At 36.0% G+C, this 21,508-nt stretch overlaps 1 protein-coding gene across 1 annotated transcript; it reads left to right on the forward strand.

Moving 5' to 3' along the window:
* Nucleotides 1-1,224: 1,224 nt before the first annotated feature.
* On the forward strand, nt 1,225-21,308 carry LOC149778686 (methyltransferase-like protein 27). Its single transcript, XM_089938516.1, has 6 exons — nt 1,225-1,478; nt 9,157-9,290; nt 9,639-9,773; nt 12,939-13,074; nt 14,762-14,845; nt 18,346-21,308. The coding sequence occupies exons 2-6, from the start codon at nt 9,159-9,161 to the stop codon at nt 18,549-18,551; spliced, it is 693 nt and encodes a 230-aa protein (XP_089794642.1). The 5' UTR covers nt 1,225-1,478; nt 9,157-9,158; the 3' UTR covers nt 18,552-21,308.
* The last annotated feature ends 200 nt before the right edge of the window (nt 21,309-21,508 follow it).

Raw genomic sequence — 21,508 nt, forward strand, 5'->3', positions numbered from 1 at the left:
TTATTATTATTTTCAGGTAATACAAATGTGAATATTACCATGCCAGGAGTTGTTTCATATTTCATCCAATATCATATGCGCTTTTAGGAAAACGTACCCAATTTGTTTTTTAATTAAATTTTTATTCACGTGGCCCATGCATTTGAAAAACAAATCGCAACAAGATTATAAATGATTATAATATAAGATAGAAAGAAAAGAAGTAATACAACGAAATAACCAGAAATAACTCCGCCAATACAAACGAAACTATTGTGCATTACGTAGTGTTTCTATGCGTCCTTTTCATGTTTAATAACATCACAATTCTCGCTCTAACCGACTTTAGTTCAAGACGAGTATGAACTGCTAGGGTGATAAAAGTTAAAAGTGATAAAAGTTAAGCGTCCTCCTAATGCTTGCTCTGTATTACATGATCATCGAAAATGATGCACCTGTGCGGCTGCCATTGCTATGTGTTGTCTTGGCGCTTACGGAGAGAAATGCTGTTCGTACATAATACCCACGAAGCTGTTTAATAGCATTGTTTCAGGTGAATAGTGAATCTGAATCCATTTCTTGTCATCATAATAAATGCCACAAACACCCTACAAAATTAAGGTTGCTTGGATGTTCTGAAAGCAGCACCAAAACACATCCCAGAGCCCAAAGAACCACAACGGCACTGCGTGTTTATGATGGAAGTCCAGTAAATATTCTCACTGATGCAGGTCATGGCCAGAAATATCATTAACCTTTAGTTCATTCACCTTGACCGTATCCCACCGTTGATATTGTACTGTTCTCGCGCACTCTCATCTTCGAATGTACATGAATCAAGAAAAAGTATAGTAGAATATTGCTCTCTTAACGAAGGTCAAATTCGTATTGTTTCTTGTGTGTGTGTGTGTCCAATCTAAATTTTAGTATAACGGCTTCATTGTACCCTCTTCCTTTGAAGCACGTATGCTCGTAAAATACACATAAATCCTGTTTAAAATGGCAAAGTGGCCATATATGTAGGATGGGTTGGTAAATCGGTTTATTGATCCAAGAATGAACTTGTTTTACGATCATGTACAATACGTACAAGGACAGTGTAGCGGAATTTAAAGAGAGTATCGCGCTAAAACTAGAGTAGTGACTAATTTTGTATCCATTTGGAGTGTATAGAGAAAATATGTGTAACCGCTGTGGTGGAGGACCCCGTAAACCGTAAGGCAAACAAGTCCAAGGACAGTCACTGAACCCGGACGGGTTATCAGTACTTTAGTCACTACTGAGCATCGGCATGCACCAGTCAAGTTACCCTAATGTAAATGAAAACAGCGGTGTTTACTCTCAGCAGGTCACAAGGCCAGAGGGTATAATTATACGCGTGGATGTAGGGGATAAATATAGGAAATCCAAAATAGAATGCATATAAAAGTGCAATAGTCCATGGATTGTTTAATACGAGAGAAGAAAGGTAGAGGATTATTTAATACGAGAGAAGAAAGGTAGGTCAAATAATTAATTAGCGTTTGAAACTAGTATCATAAATTTAGATTAGATTTGGAAGTTCTGTTTACTTTTGGACTAATGTACGAAAAAAGCGTTAGCATTTTTTGTCACAACTCGTTCTCGATATAGAATTCATTAATCATCGTAATTACTTCAAGCGGAAGCAGCAGCAGTACCAATTCTGGCTTTGGTCATCCTTGGTGGATTAGCTTAGTTTTTATTTGTATGTTTATTTTGTAGGCTCATAGTACGACGTAGTGTGATACATATAATATTATGCTATCAGTATTTGCTTGTATAGTTGATATAGTATTCATTTATTAAGTCTTTAATGTATATTTAGTTGTGTGTTATGTTCTTGGTATGACGTTGATCCTTCCTAAATATAAATATAACTATTGGTAGTATTGCTGTTGTTGACTTTGTTTTGTTGCTGCCGTTTTCGTTGGGTTTGACATTGTCTGGGACGACGAGGGCGCGTCATGGACATTCATTGCATGCTCCCATCATCCGCGATTAATCAGATAGGCTCTAAATGCATCGACCTTACAGGGCACAAGATAATAGCTCAGTCCTTATAGTAAGTCCATAGAGACACGTGTGTGTGTGTGTGTGTGTGTGTGTGTGTGAATTAACTTTAACAATTTTAGTCCTATTGCGACGATGTCTGCAGTTTGGCAGTTTATAGTAATGTATGGCACTGGGGCATTATGCCGCAGACATGTAGCCGTTTTAGTTACAGTTACAGACCAGTGCGGATTGAAATTGGTACCTAGGTATTTTTGTCTACACATTTATAAGGCTTCTATGCAGGCATGCATGTTTACGTACGCAATCTTTAGGGAGACCCAGTAACAAATAATATAACTTAAAGACACGAAGAAAAAATATTTAATGAAAATATTTAATGAGATATAACAAGAGTAATTAAGCACATACAAACAATAAATTGGGGGAGGGGTTACGTATGTTTGGGCATACACGCCATAAAGGGTTACATCAATGTGATAGAGCCTGGGTGATCGGATGATATGATTCGATCCCGTAACTTTTAGGTGAAGAGCCCGGCTTACTAACCATTATGCTCCTGCATCCATTAGTCGCCTCTTCGGACTTACCACGCAGTTGTTTAGTTACCATGTTTCAGCTGAATTGTAAACCTGACATAGTTTTTTTTTTGTCTTAACTTAGGTCACGAACACACTCACAAAATTAAAGTAGCGCGTACTTTCTGATTACAGCACCAAAACACATCCCATAGCTAGAAGAGACACAAAAGGCACCGCGTGCTTGGAATGGATATTTTAAACATAGTCTCACTGTTGCAGGTCAAAGCCAGGAATTTCATCGACTAAAGGTCATTCGCCTTTACCGTATCCCACACGTGATATTGTTCGCACTCTCTCTCATCTTCATACGTGTATGAATTAAGGATGAATATAAATGAATATTGCTCTCTCGTTAACGATGGTCCGAATTGGTTTGTGTAGTGTTTACGTGCGCGCGCGGGCGTGTTAAATCCTTGAATCCCGTGTCCGCGTCCAATACCCATAAATCTTGTTTAAAATGGATATATGTTTGTGTATGTAAGATGGCTTAGTAAATCGTTTTGTTGCTCCGATGAACTTTTATTGAGATCATGAACAATACGAACAAGGACAGGATAGAGGAATAAAAAGATAATACACCAGCAAACCAGTCTAATGACTAATTTTTTTAATTTTTTTTTATCGATTTGGAGTGTATAGAGAAAATGCTCATAACCGCTTTGGTGGATGAGCTTAAATTTCGCAGCTCAAACACGTACAAGGACGGTCGTCGAATCAACCCTTTATTCACCACTGACTATCGGCACGTATGAGTGAAGTGACTTTATTGTGAATGAAAACAGCGGTGTTTACTCACGTGAAGCCACAGAGCCGGAGGGAATTAATATGCTTTTGGATATTGGTAATAAATATGGGGAATCCAAACTGAATGCGATTAGTGCTGCAATAATTCACGGACTATTTAACATGAGAGATAGACATCGGTAGGCAAAATGATTAAAAAGCAATGGAAACAAGTATCATACATTAAGATTCGTTTTGGAACTTTTGTTAACTTTTCGACTTATATACAGGAATGGTAGCATGAATTTTTGTCAGAACTCCTTTTTATATAGAACTCTTTAATCAGAATTATTTTTAGTACAAGCAGCAGCAGTAACATATCTAATTTCTGTCTTCCATGGTGGATCAACTTACTGTTTTCTTATTTTTATATTAATTTATTATGCTCATTTGCAACTTAGTGTGTAATATAGTCTGTATAACTACACATATAATTCTCAGCATGTTTTTTTACTTTCAAATGTTTTTCTAATTTCATGGTGTTTGTTTTTGTAATATTATTATATGTTTTTTTTCTTATAGGTGTTGTCTAATGTTGTAAAGCGCTTAGAGCTTCTAAAGATTAGACGCTATACAAAGTCCTTATTATTATTATTATTATTATTATTATAACGTTCCTGTATATTTTTGGTATAATTTTTATAGTATTTATCTCGCAAGTCTTTAATGTAAGCGTTGTGTATATCAGTCTTTCATGTTTTTTGAACGTGCTATGACGCTTTTCCTGTGATTGATCTGGGATTGTTATACGTATTATGCGATGAAACAACCTGACTTCGTAAAGAAATACAAATTTAGCTGTATTGGTAATGTCTTTGGTATTGCTGGTGTTGTTATGTTGCTGCCGTTTTCATTGAGCTTGACACTGTTAGCGTTCTCCCTTTGCCTGTATTGCTGTCGGGGACAATGAGGGTGCCGATGTCATCGAAGACATGCGTATTAGACGTTCACTGTGTCACGTGCCCCCTGCGGAATTATTACTAACCCCGGAGAAAGACGGACAATTTAAAGGTTAAATAGCTCCGAGCCTCCAGTCAGCAGAGCCGACGGTCTAGGTGTTCAAATATAAAATTAATACGGTGAAAGGTATAACAATTTAATAAACTATGTCACGGTATTTCTTAATTACAGGACAATTGTCAATGCAATTGCTTCCATTCAATCCACGATCTATCCCAATTGCCAATTATTTCATCCCGCGAAACTTAAAGATGAGAGTGTTTCCTTCCCGTGTCCCTTCTATGTTACTCATCTGTAACTTCCGCCTTGTATTCATTTCCCGGCTCTCCTTGTCGGTACTTCTGGTACCCTCATTTCCGTTCTCTCGGTCCTCCATGTCGGTACTTCCGGTACCATCGTTTCCGTTCTCTCGGCTCTTTTCTCTAATCTATATGTTAAAAGTTTGTTCAAGGATCAAAACGAAGTCCGCTGGGTGAACGATACGTGTTCTTGTCCGACCCCACATTGACAGACAGCGAGAGGGACGTTGTCAGCTAAGTTTGGTTGGATCGGTCCACAACGATATCAATACAAAATTTAGATAGAGGGCGTGATTACAATTCAGACCCGAATGATATCTTCCGAACTCGTAAGATCAATTTATTATTCGCCTGAAAGGATTGCAGATCAATAGAGTTTACTCCGAGAAACGAAGCGACTCGTAATTTGGCGATAGAACTTAGAGATAAATTCTAAGGAAAGACAAAGCTTCGAAAAGGTCAGTAACTTATTCGCTCGATTTTGCAGAATATTACGGCATCGTAATTGCAATTATTGGTAGTATGTACACTTAATTACTCGGATCGTTCAGTATGTAGAATTATCTTTGTAGTGTTTCATTTACATGCGTATTTGAGAAATGGGCTTGAGCATTACATAGAGAATTATGTAGATTGTTAGCTTGTGGTCAGAATTAATTTTGTAATTCGCTATTAGGTTACTTCGTAGTAAACCAGTGCATTTATTAATGCGTTATTTTAGAATTTACACATGCTTTAATTTTGAATTTGGAAAATGGTTAAAGTATGTAAGATTAGTTAATAGGGACGTATGCTTACGTCAGAGCATGGATATTTTAATATCTGCGTACTTTGTATGAGTGTAAGGCAAAAGAAATGCGTCTGATATTGTTTAGTATAACGGAATTAGGAATATATTCTGATGTGACGGAATATATTGATGCATGTATAAGAAGTAATTGATATCGTGCTGCATTATGACTTTTGTTTTACCGTACAAGAACGTATGGGTATCTCTATGTGAACGAATGCATGACTTAAGCAATTTGATACCCGTTATCTGATGATAGGCTGTGTGTAGTGTGAGATGAGAGGGTTAGGGAAAAATATTGTACCGTCATTTCGCTTTCACAGGAAGCAATTTAGGGGACAGAGAACTTCCGGTTCCATTGAGTCCCAAGTCTTCAAGTCGACAGAAGTGCAGGCGTGGAGGAGAAAGTGGAAGAGGAGAGGATGGAGTCTAGAGAAAATCGAGGAAGAGGAGGAGAAGGAATTTGGAGAAATATCGGGGAGGAAGAGAAGAAGGAATTGGGAGAAATAAGAGAGAGAGAAGGATACAACAGATGAGTAGAAATACAAGGACAGGTGGACACCAGTCTCACTGCTAATCAAGTAATGCAATAGGCTGTTAAAGGGTCGAGCGGAAGGAGTGTAATTGGAAATTTGAGTCATTTGATTATTGAATTGTTATTCATTGAATTTCAATCTTTTTGTATATTTGACCATCTAATCGTCGGTATTGCTGACTGGGGGCTCTTAGCTTTACATCTATCTTTCTTCCAACAAAACAGAGCCAGGGTGGGACTTCCATAATATTTTAATTAAAATATCGGGAGCACCCCACCCCAACCGTGTACTTTGTCATATCCGTTCAATAATTGATTGAGGACAAAGCTGCGAGATGACACCATCGAGAAAGCGGTTGTACTCGCAAATATAAACGCGCGTGTATTGTCGTAGAAGTGATTTGTGGATTCTCCGCGGAAACAACCGTTGGACTAGGCGTTACTGAAATTTCAATGACAGCATCAGTCAACGGCACGGCAATAGGAATTGTTGTCGGAACCATATCGGTAATAACCGGTGTGGTTTACGTCGTTGAAAAATAATTTTCTTTTGCATAAAGGAATAAGTTCCTATTTAGACTTCTCGCAGCAGCACAAAACGTTCTCAGCACAGTTGCCAAGCTATTCTCGTTGGTCGTCCGAGTTAAAACTATTACCACGGATGAGTTCGAGAGGATGCTGGCCGAAACGGAAAACTCTTAACGATTCCTTGCGCAGATACGGAACCGCTGAACGGAACTGAAAGAGGCAACTGATTTGCATGCAGTAAAGGTCAACGAGCAAACCTGTCGCGGAAGCCCCCAATGACCTTTGATGGCAGTCATGTGCTGGGGATGTGAACCTTGATACCTAAGCGTGGTCTCAGAGCGTGTTTTCTGGGGCTCAAACGAGTATCAATAGCGGATGTATGTGTATGCAAAAAGTTACCACTGGGGAAAATGTCATGAGAATCTAGAAGGGGTTTAGGGGCTGGGAATCGTGATCGGTTGCATCCAGAGATTATTGAAGTCTGCTATAGCATAACGTTGAGTGGGATTTTGGAAATGCATTAGGCATGTATAAACGGGTACTGTTATGTAATTAAATGGGCGTTTACAAATATGTCCTGTTACCGGTCAAATGTCGGTTATGTTAGGCTAGGGTTGAGCAAATATGACTGACAGACGACGTAAGACACGGTCAGTGAGCAAACGCCGATTTCATAATATATACTGTGCTGAAGCCTTCATCCTTATTTCTTGTAATTATTGAATCAAAATGAACTGCTTAGATTTGTTTCGACATGTTAGAAAAATGAGTGTTAAATATTGAAGTTTTTTAGCGTACATTACTGTGTTTAATGAGGTAGACATCTGTATTTTTTTATCCATATTGAATCCTCATATCTGAGTTAGAATGCTTTGTAAATGGAACACTTAAGGATGCCAGGATCGATGCTAAATATAATGATATACATATTGCAGTTTGATTTCTCATCTTAGTGCAATATTGCAAATGCCAGATTAATGTTTATTGTATTTAACTGGCTGTCTAGGTAATGTGTGACTTGTAGAGTGAATCGAAAAACAGCTACGTTTGGCAAGGCATTCGTTACAAAGTACTTAATGCTAGTCTTTTATACGGGGCCTTATGAAAAACCTTTATCTAGTATTAGTTTTATTAACGGTCATAAAGGACTAATTTAAAACCTCTAATAATAATAATAATAATAATAATAATGATAATAATAATGAGGACTTTGTATAGCGCCTAATCGATAGAAGCTCTAAGCGCTTTACAACATTAAAAGAGGGTCTGCTTTGCCATTATATGGCTTGGTCCGTTTGTAATGTATTACAACCAGTTGATTAATAATAATTTGTTGAGACAAGCAATTCATCTGGGTGTGATTCATGCACCTATGGTCGCTATAGCATTATTATTGGATCACCATTAATATTCCTATAAATAAGTAGTATTACGAAAGCGGAATACCACACCTGCTTATTAATTGCAAAATATATCCCTGCCTTTAATAACCTTACACATAACCTACTTGTTTTTATCCCTGCTTTAAATATATTACATGAACAACTTCGTGTGACCACGTTTTTAGTTTTAAGTTTTTAGTTTTATGTTTAAATGAGTTAAAAAAGTGTTTGGTTGGATAATGCTAAAACTGCATATTATTCTGTACGCTAGAGATGAATACCAAGACCGAGGGTGTTTTTTTGGGATAATTTGTATACTAGATATTATTCTGTACGCTAGGGATGCATACCAAAACCGAGGGTGTTTGGTGGGATAATGTGTATACTAGATACTATTCTGTACGCTAGAGATGAATACCAAGACCAAGGGTGTTTGGTGGGACAATGCTTATACTAGATAGTATTCTGTACGCTAGGGACGAATACCAAACCCGAGGGTGTTTGGTGGGATAATGTGTATGCTAGATAGTATTCTGTACGCTAAGGATGAATACCAAAACCGAGGGTGTTTGGTGGGACAAAGCTTATACTAGATAGTATTCTGTACGCTAGTGATGAATACCAAAACCGAGGGTGTTTGGTGGGACAAAGCTTATACTAGATAGTATTCTGTACGCTAGGGATGAATACCAAACCCGAGGGTGTTTGGTGGGACAAAGCTTATACTAGATAGTATTCTGTACGCTAGTTATGAATACCAAAACCGAGGGTGTTTGGTGGGACAAAGCTTATACTAGATATTATTCTGTACGCTAGGGATGAATACCAAACCCGAGGGTGTTTGGTGGGACAAAGCTTATACTAGATAGTATTCTGTACGCTAGTGATGAATACCAAAACCGAGGGTGTTTGGTGGGACAAAGCTTATACTAGATATTATTCTGTACGCTAGGGATGAATACCAAACCCGAGGGTGTTTGGTGGGACAAAGCTTATACTAGATAGTATTCTGTACGCTAGTGATGAATACCAAAACCGAGGGTGTTTTGTGGGACAATGCTTATACTAGATATTATTCTGTACGCTATGGATGAATACCAAAACTAAGGTGCTTGGTGGGACAATGCTTATACTAGATATTATTCTGTACGCTAGGGATGAATACCAAAACCGAGGGTGCTTGGTGGGACAATACTTATACTGGATTATTATGTGTGCTTTGGATGAATAGCAAGATCAAGGTGTTTGGTAAAATAATGCTTATACTGGATATTATTCTGTACGCTAGGAATGAATACCAAAATCAAGTCAGAGATGCTTAAGGAGATGTGTGCACTGTTCAGCAGTCTCAGTCTCAATTACACAGACCGAAGTGATGTCCTTGAAGCTTACAACAACTGGGCTGAGATCGGTTATGACAAGGTAGTTAGTACTTAATTCATCCTCTTTTATTTTTCTTGCTTTTTATCGTTTTCGATACTTTTGCTACGCCAAACATTTCAGATATATATTTAGTTCATTCTCAACTTGTTGCCTATCATTTAAATGAAACTGATAAAAGAATTAAGTTTTCTTCTCATTTAAACCGTGAATCCATAACATACGGAATACGCATAACTCTCTAAAGCATAACTTACGAATCAGTGAATCAAATTATTTACCGTATATAACACTTAATAAGAAATATGTGGTCTTTGGTTACAGAAGTAAATAATTGACTGTTCTATGCATCATTATACATGTACAGTCAAAGCCCCTTAATTTTTACAGGTATACAGCAGTGACGTGTTTTACGCCCCTAGGAAAACGGCTGAAGTCTTGGAAGACTTGTATCCCCTTGAAATCGATAAAAAAGGGGTCAAGATCTTAGACATTGGAGCTGGCACTGGTCTGTGCGGAGTCGAGGTATTATTGATTGTTTTAATTTTATTTTTGTAGGGTTGCTATGTTTTTGTTTCAAATGAGAGAGAGAGAGAGAGAGAGAGAGAGAGAGAGAGAGAGAACCAGGCAGATTCAGGCATAGTCGAAAAAATTGCATCCATCTAACAAGCCAGCTATTTAACCCTCCGAAGAGAATAAGAGTGAAAGAGAATAGGTAGTCTATAGGTCAGATTAAAGTCAGATCTCCACAATCCTACGTGGAGATCTGAGATACATCGATAAAGGTTCACGTTTTGGTGACCTTGGACTTATATTAGCCTATAAAATAATGCGTTACAAATTCATGTTAGAGAGAGTTATCGTTATCAACGATATGTTCTGAGTGACGCGTATCGCTATCAAAAATTTGAAAGTTGTTATTCGAATGGTGAACTTCAAGGTCAACAGAACATGACCTCTTATCAGATCTCCACGTAGGACTGTCGAGATCAGGTTTTATTTTGACTGAGTAGGATTATTTAGGCACCTGTTGCGTATAATGAAATTATGCAGTCTATAGGTCAGATTATTTAGGCACCTATTGCGTATAATGAGATTATGTAGAATATAGGTCAGATTATTTAGGTACCTATTGCGTATAATGAGATAATGTAGTCTATAGGTCAGATTATTTGGGCACCTGTTGCGTATAATGAGATTATGTAGAATATAGGTCAGATTATTTAGGTACCTATTACGTATAATGAGATTATGTATTCTGTAGGTCAGATCGTTTAGGCACTTATTGCGTATAATGAGATCATGTAGTCTGTAGGTCAGATTATTTTGACACCTATTGCGTATAATGAGATTATGTAGTCTATAGGTCAGATTATTTAAGCACCTATTACGCAAAGTTGGAAAGACTTAATTTTGGGGAAAAGTCTTATTTGCGTCCACATTAAGTGTAGAAAGTCTGCATTTAAAAGAATCAGTAAGGGAACTCGGTAGAAAGAGCACACCATAACGCACGTACCTGTACCAGTCCTTACCATTGCAGTTATATTTGTTGTTCATGCCTCTGCATGCAATGATTTGAAATCATCAGATATGTTTTAAATGTGAAAAAGAAGCAGCAGATGCAGGAATTTGGAAGAAAGTGCTAAAAATGGCATCTTATAATTAAATAAAAATGTACTATTTGCATATCAGAAAATGTTGTGTCCACTTTACGAATATAAAAGTTACGTCCAATTTACTAATAAAAACTGACGTCAATATTTAATTATTATTATTATTATTATTATTATTATTATTATTAAAGCTAAATGTTTCAAATTCAAATCAGTTTTCGGGATTTTTCACTTGGTAGTACAATTGTCACCCAGATTTTCAACCTTAGCGGAAACAAGGTCAATTAGTATCAACTATAATTATTAAAATTACAAATATTTTTTAAAATTCAGATTATAATTAGTTAGATCTTATTATTATTGATCAGCGTAACGGATTACATTACATTATTTATTTTACAAAGCAGGCAATTATATTCTGATGACATTTTAATATTTTTGTATAAAATCACAAGTATGTTTCTATTCATATAGTCTCTATTATATCATCGTAATTTAAAATGTTAACATTTCGAAGAGAAACTAAATAAGATACTTTAGTCTAGACATTCGTTTTTATTCCAACACCCATTGAAATATTTGTTAATATGAAACTTGGAAGTCGCGGCAACTAATTTGGCAGAGCTTCGGACTCGTTATCCAAGGGTCGCTGGTTCAGTACCAACCAATGCCTGCCTGGGTCGGCTGCCTTGGTGTCATTGGGAAAGCCTGCCTGGGTCGGCTGCCTTGGTGTCCTTGGGAAAGGCACTTAGCTCACATTTTCTCGGCATGATATGGCCAGTACTATATTAAAATGTTGTTAAAACCAATTAAAGTAATATCACACATTATTGGACTTTGTTGTTTAATTGTTTAAATTAGGAACTAAATGGATTTTCATTTCATGTTTATATCACTGATTTCAAATATAATAAATTTAATGATGTACAATATATAATACGTGCATGTCTAGGATTCAATCAAAACAAATAGGTGATATTGTACTTTGCAACTTCAAAATGCAGTTTCAATTATTTTTTAAAGCGTAAAGATATGAAGTGTCGCTTTCGATTTTCCTGGCGTTCTCGATAACAAATATTTGGATAGAACATTCGAACCATTCATACATCTACAGGTATTCGATGCCTCCAATTTGGCACATTTGTCGGAGATATATCGTATTTCTAAGGTATAACAGCAGACCATGTATATATTATGCCAATGATAAGAAAATAAAGTTATAAATGCAAAAAGGATGTTGCTAAAAGATAATTTCAAATATAATTTTCCCTAATAACACTTGCAAGTATAATCTAAATTCTACGTGAAGCTGATTAGAATCAACAAAATTGTGATGCAAGAAATAAAGAGAAGTTAAAAACAATGAAGACACTAACCTTACACTAACCTTGCTTAGTGTCGTTGTGGGGCCTACCCGTCATAATTTCCTGATTGTTGGTTGTCCAAGGGTGATATATTCAGAAACGAAAACAAGAAAAAGAGGATAATGCAATGGTCATAAAAGTTTTATACAAAATCTCTAATCCTATACTCCTGATTGTTATTCATTTTTGAGAAATAATCCAATATCGCTTAATGTGGTGTGCATATGTTCTTGAAAATGTTTTAATCAGGTAGTAATCATGATTAAACGATATTTTTTATTAAATTATTACAGTTACTATTACAGTACTTTGGATTAATTATTCAGTACTCGGTTACACATGGTTACTGTATCTGTACCTATCGGACAGTCTCAGCAAATATCAACTACAACTGTAAGGTTTCAATTGTTTCTATTTTGTCACACCTCTGAGTTTTAATGTGCAATTAATGTATGCAGTTTGAAAGCGTCATTTGCTCTAAGGCAGTTGAGAGTATCCCTTTCATATTTCTGTAGCTAATGTGTAGAAATAGATTTGTTTACTGACGTGTATTATTGTAGCCATATATAAATACATACATACATACATACATACATACATACATACATACATACATACATACATACATACATACATACATACATAGACACATACATACATACATACATACATACATACATGAACTTGAATTTATACTATTTTACTGGCCGTAGCTTCGAAAGCTTGGATTCAGAAACATAGACGGGCTCGAACCATCAGAGAAAATGATGACAGAGGCGATGAAAAAGGATGTATATGACAGATACATTATAGAGTTCATCACCGAAGCGAGGCTCAGCATTCCGGATAGTAAGTAAAAAACTGACTAGAAATATATACTAAAAATGTATACCAGCACTCTTTTCATCTGTGGCTACTCCCCCCCCCCATCAAAAGGGGAGGGTGGGCACGTAATTGCCCTTAAAACTTAACATTTGGACTATAAGGAATACAATGTTTTTGGAATTTTAAAGTGCTTTTATTCTTTGTACATATAATCTCAGGTAATAATGTGTGAGTTGTGAATTCAAGCACTTTGTCGATCAAGTTGCACGTTTGTCTTTCTTATTCATTATGAAAACTATTGTACAATAATGGTATTAATGTAGTAAATTCGACTGAGCTATACCCGCTATAGTATAGAAGATGGAAATCAATACATTGCAAGCTCTTTCTGACTCTGATTGATCATTGTGCTTGTCTGCCACTATGGGTCACACTACTTCCAATATAATGTATCTATCTATCTATCTATCTATCTATCTATCTATCTATCTATCTATCTATCTATCTATCTATCTGTCTGTCTGTCTATTTGTCTATCTATCTATCTGCCTGTGTCTCTGTCTGTATGTGTGTGCGTCGCTCTCTGTATATATATATATATATATATATATATATATATATATATATATATATATATATATATATATATATATATATATATATATATATATATGTGTGTGTGTGTGTGTGTGTGTGTGTGTGTGTACATACATACATACATACATACATACTAGGGAAATGTTGTTAGTTGCCAACCATTGTACTAATGACGTGCGTAAATATTACTTTTAGCCGATATTAATCAAATGGATGCGTACGGATAATTACTGTTTTATTGATATTTTATAGCGTTTGCATTTAGTTTGAGTCAGATGTAACCGTTTTTACCCATTTTAAAAGTCTCAGCTCTTGGACTAAAGATAAAAATCACATTCACCAAGAGCTTTGGTTCATTGTCTGTTTGAAATGTTTCTTTTGTTCAAGCTTACGCGTAGTGTGGGGTAACACTATAGGGCCTAGAAGTGACAGCATTATTTAAAAATGACATCAACAATTATTACGACTAGCCAGACAGTCGAAGAAACTACATTGTGACTTTTATATTTTATATATTTTTTCTTGCACCATTATATCCTTGGCAAGGTAATAACGATAAAAACACTAGTTCCTCTAAATTCATCATTAAAACAGTAAATATCTTGTTCCAACGCACGTGTTGACTGGTTTTATTTTGTGATTCTCTCTTTGTCTCCCTGTGTCTCAGAATACATTTTCTAAGCTTTGATATCCATATAACAGTAATACTAATTTTTTGTTGTTGTAAAAGTAAATAGATCGGAGACGAAATATCTTCATCTCCATCTCCATAACCGACAATTTAGAACTATTATATTGATAATTTTCCCCATATTGTTTGCGGGTGAGGGTGAGGGTGGGGGTGGAGGTGAGGGTAGGGGTGGGGGTGAAGGTGGGGGTGAGGGTGAGTGAAAGGTTCAAGATTCAAGATTCCATTATTTTGAATAATGTTTCATTTCTTTAAATATGGACACCTGTTATGTTTATTTTCAATTCGAGCCTATTGTATTCTATTCAATTTTATTTTGTTTATTAGCTTCTATTTTATTTTACTCTATTCTATTCTGTTTCACTAAATAACTAGCCTACTTGTGTTGATGTGTCGTGGAAAAAAACTCAAGCCTTTATATTTCAGATTTCTACGATGTTGTGACTGCTTGCAGCTGTGCCAGGCATTTTCCTGATGGCTTCCCTGAAATAGCCCGGATTGTGAGGCCAGGTAAATCCTGATGTTTCCAATTTCACATTGACATGCATGTATATGTAGATAACATCATTCATATACATACGGGCTTACATAATTATAAAGCTTTGAAATCACTGTCCTCTATTTTCTCCTGCTTGAATCTGTCATAACAACTGTTGGGGAGAAATTATTTGAACGAAAAATTGTAAAACAATACAGGTAGAGACCCCCAATCTATCCATAAATGATCATGAAACAACCGAACATTAAGCCTTCTTTTCAGTCATATGGTTAAACGTATGCATTGCAAACGCTTAAGATGTAGGAGCATCTAGAGTATTCTCCCCTAGGCATCCACGAGAGATGGGGAGAGCGGGGATGTCTGTCCCGCACACCCCTCATCTAAATTTTTACACTTCCCCACGAATATATGTTTGAATCTGACCCTGGTTATTAATTAAACAATATTATATTACCAAATTTAGGACAACATTTTATATGATTTTGGTTCTGAGTTACAAATAAGTAAGGAATAATTAATTATATGGCTGTGTTACTTGAGATGTATCACAACACGTGTCGGTAACTACTCTATCACTCGAGATACAACACGTGTCGGTAACTGCTCTGTCACTTGAGATACCTCGTATCACGTGTCAGTAACTGTTCCTGAACTTGAGATACCTCTTCACATGTTTTAGTAACTCCACTATCACTCGAGATACCTCTATGCACGTGTCAGTAACTGTTCTATCACTACTCTTACCTCACTACACGTGTCCATAACTGCTCTAGCACTCCAGATACCTCTCTACACGTGTCCGTACCTGCTCTAGCACTCCAGATGCCTCTATATACGTGTCGGTAACTGCTCTTCGGTGGTGTTAACATTCTCGTTAATTATCTGAGGTTACTTCTGTTTCTTTGTTTACAAATTGCAAGTTTAATGTTTAAAATTGGTTTGTTTATAACCACCTTCTTTCTCTGCTTTTTTTGGGATATGGACTCGATCCGTTGCGCTTGTTAGTGTTGATTTTCTTCCCAAGAAGCTAGCTGCATTTGTGCTTGTTCAGTGTCGTTTTGTCAGGACCTTATATTCTGACTTAGAAAGCGTCTTTTTCGACCATATGGCTTTGTGATAGGCCAATAATCGCGGGGCCTGTTTTATTGTGAATGGTATATTATTTTCGTAACCCTCTGTGCGGACGGTAACGAGGGAATTTTCAAGGATTATGACTGAAAATAAACATTTGCTGCCAAACGTTACACATGCCCTAAATCTATTTACTGAAATGTACTAGTAATTGAGATTGATTGATTCGTTTGTTGAGGGGTGACTAACGGAACAAAATCACATGAAACTCCATTTACTGACGAGGTAATGGCAGTAAGTGGCTTGCCTATATGCACAAAATGAACAGCTGACCGATGAAGGATTGGACCCGTCACTCAAAATCATTACTTAGCCACAACGGCTTCCACAAGAGATAGGCAAAGAGAGTAATTTGAATCTGATAATGTATTTGTAATACATCGATTCATTTGAACCAGTTCAGTATGTACATAAATGTAAACAGCGTTCCTAAATGAAACTGGTGCCGCTGAGATATGCAATATGACCTCCATAACGGACATCTTGGATATCCTGTCATCGCTACTCCTCCTGAATGGATGGTGAAATCAATATGGCGTTTTCACTCAAAGACGTTTTATGATATCTAGTTGGTCAGAAAAAAGTGGTACTAATGTCATTTCCAATATGGCCGTCACAGTAGCCACCTAAGAAGTCTTGTCGCTATTCTTGAAAACTTTTCTCCTCAATGGATGGTCATATGAACACGTGGATTGCACTAGAAAACATGTCTTGATAGTTCTATTTAAATATGGTGCCGATCTAATGTCTAATGTGGCCGCTACAGCGGTCACCTTGAAACTTGTTATCGCTATACCACTTGAACTGATGGTCATGTGAACATTTGGGTCGGATATTGAAGTTTGTTTCTAATGATCCTGAATGAAAATGGCACCGATCTGACATCCTAGATTGTCCCTACGGCAGCCATCTTGAAAGTCTTATTATCGCCACTCCTCCTGAACTGAAAGTCATATTGACAATGAGTGTTCACCACAAGACTTCTTATGATGTTTAGTTGATCCTAAATGAAAATAGTGCCGATCTTATGTCTAATATGTCCACTATAGCGGCCATCTTGAGACTGTTGTTATTGGTATTCCTCATATATGAATTGTCATATCAACATAAGGCTTTCACAAAAAGACATTTTATGCTGTCTATTTGGTTCTGTTTGAAGTGGTGCCAATCTTCTCTTGAATAGATGGTCCTAAGAACGTGCGCTTTAAACTAGAAGACTTCTTATGGCATGTATTTGGCCCTGTTTGAAGTCATTGTTATACGTGGTTTTCAGTTGCAGACTTCTTATGATGCCTAGTTGGTCCTTTATGAAAATGATCATGATTTCACATTCAATATGGCCGCTACAGAAGCCAGCTTGAGACTCTTGTTAGCGCTATCCATCCTGAAAGGAAAGTCATATTGAGATGGATTTGTCGACATAAGACTTCCTGGGGCGTCTATTTGATCCTAAATAAAAATATTGCCGATTTTACTTATATGAGATCAACTGTCATCTGGTACATCTCTTGTAGTGATTTTACTGAAAAGGTATATCTATCCATGACCTTACCATTTGGCTACGACCCTGTTTCCCGTTAGATGAAAAGGTTCAGTGTACTCAGGCGGTAGCCATGATATTGTGTGAAATTGCCAGCCTCAGCCATTTTCAAATACCATTAATAAAGTTCATAAAATTGGGGAAAACATGCTAGTTGTTTGCTTTTCATTCAACACATTCTCGAAAGTAAATAAAACGGCTTTATTGCAGCTTTTGTTTTGTCCGTGAAATTAGCGTTGCTATAAAACTTAATTCCTAGTAAATCATCCGTTGATATACGAGAATATCTTCCTTTACCGACCTTTGACCTTGTGCTTTTCTTGACGCATTACATAACTAATAAGGTCCATTATTTTACAAAAGTCCACGGAATTCCAGATCGATCAGATCGGTAAGTTTCCCACTCGACAGAGTTCTTAGATTACGATCCATTGAAAAGATACACAAGTCATCAAATCTGCTTTATTACATTCACGCTAAAAGAAATTGAGGCTGGGTGGATGTTATTGCTGCCCTAGTGAAACCATCAAATCACTGCGAGATATGCGAAACAAAATCCGGCTAGAGTAATTACGAAGCATTATTTGCCTTTTATTCAGTTGCTAAAAGTCAAGCACAAAATCATGACCGTGGGGAACTAGATAATTTGTTTCGATAATTTAGCTGTATCACCTCTTAGTGGTGTATTTTATTTTAACGATTCTGAAACTTCTACAGGCATGCAGATGACAAGTGTTCTAAAGAAAAGATCAAAGGTTGACATTGAGGACTCAGACATTACTAAATCTATTGTTATTGATGATGTTAAAATAAATTAATGATTGCGTAACGTATTTTCAGGTGGAGTCTTAGTAATTCTCAGCAACTATGATGCAGTAGACATGGAAATGGAAACAATGGTTCAAAAATTGGATGATGAAGGAGTGTGGAGAATTGTTCGAAAGGAAATCATAGATGAATATTTTAGTATAGCAAATCAACGGGGCATTCTAATTTTGATCGAAGTTTTGACTGATGGAAGAAAGCCACAAGATCAAAGAGTGTAAAGAAAATATAGTGTTTGCAAAACCTATGGTAAAGTGTCATTTGGTTTTGTAAAATAATCATTTTCATATGTTTATAACGCATCAGTACAAATCATTATGTACATAAAAAAACACACAAAGTTTAATCGGTTTATATTACATCTCAAATATCATTAATCAGGATAAACAATATTTTGTGTTTTTATTTGGTTTCATTAAAGATTTTGTTTGAAAAATACAGGATAACGTATGGTATGAATTGAAAAATGTTTGCTTGAAGCGGAAATATTTTAGATATAATTAAATCGATGTAAGTAACGTATAGTCAAAAGTTAAATATGATAACATGGTAGATGATGAATTATCTTGTATTCTTGGCGTCCAGCAGAATGACTGTCACACTATCTTGCTTCAATGTTTGTAAGTAATGTCCAGGAAGAGTTTGTCATACAGTATATTGAATATATTAATATTGGCATGTTACACCTTTTATGTGCGGATAACATTATACTCATTTAAAGTTCACCAGGTACGTCATTTGGGGCATGTGCTGTAAAATTACTTTAGCTTACATACGAAAATTAACAAGCCCGTCATGTTTTGCCCCTCCCCCCCGAAAAAATTGAAATGACGTCCATGTTATTACTATCTCACTAACCTAGTATTCAGCCTAAGCCAGCGCATTGATATTTGCATGAATCAAGTTTTGCCCCTACCCCAATGAAGTCCCCTCCCCCCCCCCCCCCCGAAAAAAGTTGAAATGACGTCCCTGCCCAAATGCCTTCAGGCCGGGCAAGATTATTTAAATAATGTTTGAAGAAAAATTGGTACTGTACCTTGAAATAAAAAAATTACTTACTTTGATATGATAAAATTCACAATTGTAAATACATTTACTTATCTGGGACTCGTTATGACATCTGTTGGTTTTGAAATCTGGGTTAATCAAGGGGTTGGCGATATTAATAATTTTAATTTAAGGCTAACGGAGATTTTTATGCAGGACTTTCCTGATCCTCTTAAGAACAATAGTCGATTATTATTATTGTGCAAGAACTGTAAAATTCGGAAGAAAACTTTATCGTTGACAGCATATACTCTCTGACATGTAGAAATCGAATTGATAAATTTAAAGTATCCGTTTCAAGACTTGAAGGTGAAGCCGGTAGATGGGCGAGACCGTATAAACGAATTCATGATAGACATTGTTCTAGTATTTACCTCCTTGAAGACGAATATCATTCTTCTTTTGTATTGATCTGAGGACCAAATATATACATAAATATTTCAGAATGAGACCAAATATTTTTAAATGTCTCTAAGTTAGGCATGCTAGGACTACTAGAATGTTGAATAATTTCTGTACTTATATTTTTAAAGCTTTTAAGGACATAAACTGCGCTCGAACTTCAGTTATCTTATAAATGTTTTTTGACGGACCATTCTTTAAGGCGAATTTGAAGTAAATAGCATCTGGTTTCATGTTCATATTATTACCCTATACTACTTGTAAAACAGTAACAAAAAAAGAGTGAAAACAACAAGCTTTGAAAAATCTAACAAATAATTTATTTCCCTGGAAAAACGATGTATAAATGAAAAAATAAGAACTTACGGTTTTAAGAATCAAATCCAAAAATTATCCAAGAATAATCTACGAATTAAATTTTAGAAGTCCTAGTAATGAAATGTTCTAATGATATCAAGTTCGAGTCCAAACGAAAATTAAAAAATGGAAGGCGATGATGTATAATGTAGCTAGTATTGTGTTGTGTCTACAGTTCTTTGCTTATTCACAAACAATTTTCCGATGTTTGAATTTCCGAATAAAATTTCAAGCAATGTCTTTGGCGAGAATTCTGTATGAGTACTCAAATATTTCCAGGAAAACGAATTAATCTTTTAGAATCTAAATAATTTTAATAAAAATTTAGATGTAACTCCAAACTGGTCACAAACAAACATTTTCCAGTGTAAAGGCCCAACTAACTAAATTCTCTATAGACACTGGTATAAAACCTGAATACTGCGCAAAACAGATGCCCGGATGAGGGTTACGTGATCACATTCCAGAACAGTTTAGAAGCTATTTACGTGTCTAAGGTCACGTATACCAGTACAGCCTCGGTTTCACTATTATCATTCACATTTTAAAAATGAATTAAAAAAAGAAGTTGTTTACTCGATTCTCAATCAAGGCCAGGAACTAGGTCAGCAAAATTATACAAAGTTCCATTTTTAGGTATTTTCAACTGAACAGTCAGGTCAAACTGATTTCTGAAAAATATCAAATTCCTAGTAAACAGAATTACATTACTTTGACATGTAATGAAAATAAAATAAAAATATTTTAAAACGTACTGTTAACAGTTAAATTAAATCAAGCATAAATTAAATCAAATATACATAACACCTAAAAAAATGTTAATATCTCTCTCTCCATGGAGATTCTTGCGAATTAATCTCCTTATTTGTTTGACATTGATCGGCATCTGCTTGCCTATGTAAGTTCGTACCTTGTTTTTTTCACTTCGTATATTTTACACTATAAATAACGACACCCTGTGTTGATTTCAGTATCCGCCATTGAATTCAATTAACTGAAAATAAGTTCACAAATTTGGGCTTTTTTGGTCATTAAGATTCTCTCTTATCACCGCACTCTGAGTTAATGACCCGCCCAGAGCGATTACTTCACAATACGAACGGAGTTAGCGTTTCGAATTTATAAATGTGCAATTAATAAGAAACATTTTGTGAATAAAGAATACCAATGAAGACGCGTTTTATTTTTCATTAAGATATTTTATGGGAATAATACTGGTCCAGATTGTGTACCCTTAACTTCCGGTCTTGCTAGAACTTGCTAGAACTTGCTGCATATTCGTACCGAATAAAATACTTACAATTAGACCTAATGAAAAAACCATGGATAAATACTCAGACTAGTAATGTGTCAACCAGACCGTTTACATCAA

Source organism: Sinohyriopsis cumingii, chromosome 17, assembly GCF_028554795.1.
Source record: "Sinohyriopsis cumingii isolate HCF-2022 chromosome 17, ASM2855479v2, whole genome shotgun sequence".
Classification (NCBI taxonomy): Eukaryota; Metazoa; Mollusca; class Bivalvia; order Unionida; family Unionidae; genus Sinohyriopsis; species Sinohyriopsis cumingii.